We start from the raw sequence: 3318 nt of genomic DNA on the forward strand, positions 1-3318 counted from the left end.
TTCCTTCCTGCTCCCTGCCCCAGGACGCTTGCTTCCTAAACATTCTGTGTCTATATTCTACTCTATGTTGTTCCATTAACTCCTGCTCAGGTTACAAACCCTAAGCTTCCCACCTGCACAGACCTCCCTGAACTCCTGACAACCCTGTGACGTGGCCTTTTATTTACAGACTTCAGTCCGGGTCTGGGGCTTGGCGTCACCTTTAGGTCACCCCGTACTGAGGCCCAACTTCCATGAAACTTTCAATTTCCCAAGATTTCCCAAGATTTCCCAAGAGTCTCGCTGTACCTAAGGTTTAAGTCCCCACACTGACAGTTAGCCACGCCTCTCACGTCGGCACAAAACTCCGCCCTTACGCACTTTGGTTCCGCCCTTGACCCCTGCAGGGATTGGTCGGGGCAGCCCCTCCCAGCCCCTTATTGGTCAAAGTGAAAACCGCCCTCCGCCCCCCTCCCGCGCTGGACCACGTTGGCTTCCGGACTAGAAAGAGCTTTCTGCAATGGCCGGAGTCCGGCGGCTGGGGCTGGCCGAGGCCTTAGCTTTGGGGCCTGGCTGGCGCCATGCCTGTCACGCGCTGCTCTACGCGCCCGACCCAGGGATGCTCTTCGGCCGCATCCCGCTGCGGTACGCTGTGCTGGTGAGCAGAGGGCGCGCACGGTCACTTTCCACCCTGGACTCTGTGCCCATCCTGGGTTGCACTGCACGGGCACCAAGCCAACCTTCTCTTCCTCCCCCGCAGATGCAGATGCGCTTCGATGGACGCCTGGGCTTCCCAGGCGGCTTCGTGGACTCGCAGGACAACACCCTGGAGGACGGACTGAACCGTGAATTGCGCGAGGAGCTGGGCGAGGCGGTCTCTGCCTTCAGCGTGGAGCGCACAGACCACCGCAGCTCGCATGTAGGGGCTAGGCCGCGCGTGGTAACTCACTTCTATGCCAAACGACTGACACTGGAGCAGCTGGAGGCTGTGGAAGCTGGAGCACCAAGAGCCAAGGACCATGGGCTGGAGGTGCGGCCAGCCTGGAACCCACCCCACATCCAGGCTCCCTCTTCCCCCCTTGGATTCCCTCTCCAGCGAAATCCTCCCTAACTAGGTTCCCCAAGAGGAAGTTGTAGCACCCCTGATCTTGCAGTCTTCAGGAGGAATTGGGGTGTAGGTCATCAGTTCTCCCTGGGAAGTCCTTGCCCTCCCTACTTTATTGGCCTCAGTATCCTTGATAGAATACACCCACCCTCAACTCTTTACTCTTCCCTATTGATAATGTCATAGTGGCCAGGCATGACAACCTGTGCCCTTAAAATTAGGCCCCCTTTTATCTTAAGTAGAAAATACAGCCCAAAGAGTTATAATTAGGGAAACAGGGAAACAGGTGGTGGTTTTCAGACTTTGGCACGAATCAGAATCATGGGCAGAAATTGTATTAAGCAGAAATAACTGTGTGGTCATAGGTTACACATATGCTAAAGCAGTTGAGCCCTGAGCATCAGTGCTACATTTGCTGATTGGGGAATGGAATAAAGGAGCCTAAGGATTTGTTTATCATGAGTTCCCAAGTGGTTCTGATACAGCCAGTATAAGCTCTACAATTCAGAACCAGAGATCTAGGGGTCTTTCAGCATCCTGGAGGCAGGAGCCACTAGAGGTTTCAGAGTGATGTATTTTTGGAACTAGATAGCATGCCCGGGGTCACTTGGCTGCATGGGATTGGACTCACTAAGCTTCCCTGGAGTATGAGTTTGGGGCCACATTATGTAGGTTTGGAGGGAAATTAAGACCTTTAGAGAGATCCTTTCCAAAGAGAATTGAAGTAACATGGGGAACTACCTGTAATCCAATGCCTTCTGTCTCCTTCCCTTTTCAGGTGCTGGGTTTGGTACGGGTGCCCCTGTACACCCTTCGGGATGGTGTGGGAGGCCTTCCTGCCTTCCTGGAAAATTCCTTTATTGGCACTGCCCGGGAGGAGCTACTGGAAGCCCTCCAAGACTTGGGACTCCTAAAATCTGAGTCCGTTCCAGGCCTTAAGACTCCAGTTCATCGGTAGAGGCAACTGTCTGTGGACTCCTAGAACCTGAAATCAGGACCTTGGAATGGGGCTGGAGAGGGTTCTCTTCTGGGCCTAACAGTAGATAGGTGGTACTGGGAGACATGTGTGCAGTAGGTTTTGAGCAGAGGGCTTCTCCAACTCATGGCATGGGGCAGAAATCCACAACTCATCCCATGTACATTGTACATGTGTGTGCAGTGTGGAACACACTCACATGTCCAGTCTGTGACCACACACAGTTTTATGGTCCCTCAGCCCCAGCATGTGGAACCAGGAAGTGGCAATTGTGGTGCCTGCCTTGTCACCATCTCTTCTCCTTCCTGGTGTAGAGCTGTAGCAGCATCGCTTTTCCCTGTCCTCCATGGCTGCTCTCCAGGTTCTGACCCAGTCCATGCCTATTGGAAAGAATAGAGGAGAGGATCCTCTGTGCCCTGAGAGTGCCCACCCTTACCTGAGAATTGACCCAAACATGGGTTCCTGAAAGTAGCAGGAGAGCCTGGCCATACCCCCAACCCTTTCTTCCCCTGAAACTGTATGAGGAGGTGGCAAGGTCTTCTTGGGTTGACCTCGTACTTAAGACCTGTGAGTCTTGGTTCTTCTGCTCTAGGACTTTGACCTTGAGCTGTCTTAGTCTCTGTGGACTAAGAGGGCGCTGACCCAGCACCTGCTTGTGCTGCTTGGCAAAAAGACACCCAGTAAAGAGGGGCTGATGCCTGGGCCTCCGAGCCTTTCTTGCCCTTCAGTTTTTCAGCAGATACCAGTTAAGCACCTACTATGTGTCAAATCCCATAAAAGCTGAAAGAGAGAGACAGAACCCTTTCTCTTCAAGACCCTAGAGTAAGGCATGTGCAAACAGTTCTTAAAGGGCCAGATGATAAACACAGGCCTTGCATGCTATCCAGTTTCCATAGTTTACTAAAGTTTGCTGTAGAGGGTAAAGATTAATAGTATAAATTGGATGCCCACTTACTTGTTACGTGTTTACAAGGAAATAAATAAGAAATTGATACAGTTTCATATTTTTAACTTGAATGGGGTCAGTCTGGCAGGGCTCTTTTAAGAACAGTTAAGTGAAGGAATAAGAAGTAGCTGGTGAGGAGGAAGACAGAAGCATGTATGAAGCTCCTGAATTGTGGTTTCAGCCACGTGATAACGTAGGACATGGAAATTCCTCCGTAACTCTGGGCTTCCAGGGAAGTGTTCTAGGAGACCAAGGTATAAATTGAGGGACTTCTGAACCTCCAATATTGTGATATAACTTTGACACTCTCTG

At 51.5% G+C, this 3318-nt stretch overlaps 1 protein-coding gene across 1 annotated transcript; it reads left to right on the forward strand.

Moving 5' to 3' along the window:
- The first annotated feature begins 446 nt into the window (after positions 1 to 446).
- Positions 447 to 3056, forward strand: Nudt16 (nudix hydrolase 16). Its single transcript, XM_063248992.1, has 3 exons — positions 447 to 637; positions 740 to 1009; positions 1863 to 3056. Exons 1-3 carry the CDS (start codon positions 500 to 502, stop codon positions 2040 to 2042), a joined length of 588 nt encoding a protein of 195 aa, XP_063105062.1. The 5' UTR covers positions 447 to 499; the 3' UTR covers positions 2043 to 3056.
- The last annotated feature ends 262 nt before the right edge of the window (positions 3057 to 3318 follow it).

The sequence above is a fragment of the Cavia porcellus genome, unplaced genomic scaffold (assembly GCF_034190915.1).
Source record: "Cavia porcellus strain 051 isolate PalLab524CR breed Dunkin Hartley unplaced genomic scaffold, mCavPor4.1 scaffold_5, whole genome shotgun sequence".
Classification (NCBI taxonomy): Eukaryota; Metazoa; Chordata; class Mammalia; order Rodentia; family Caviidae; genus Cavia; species Cavia porcellus.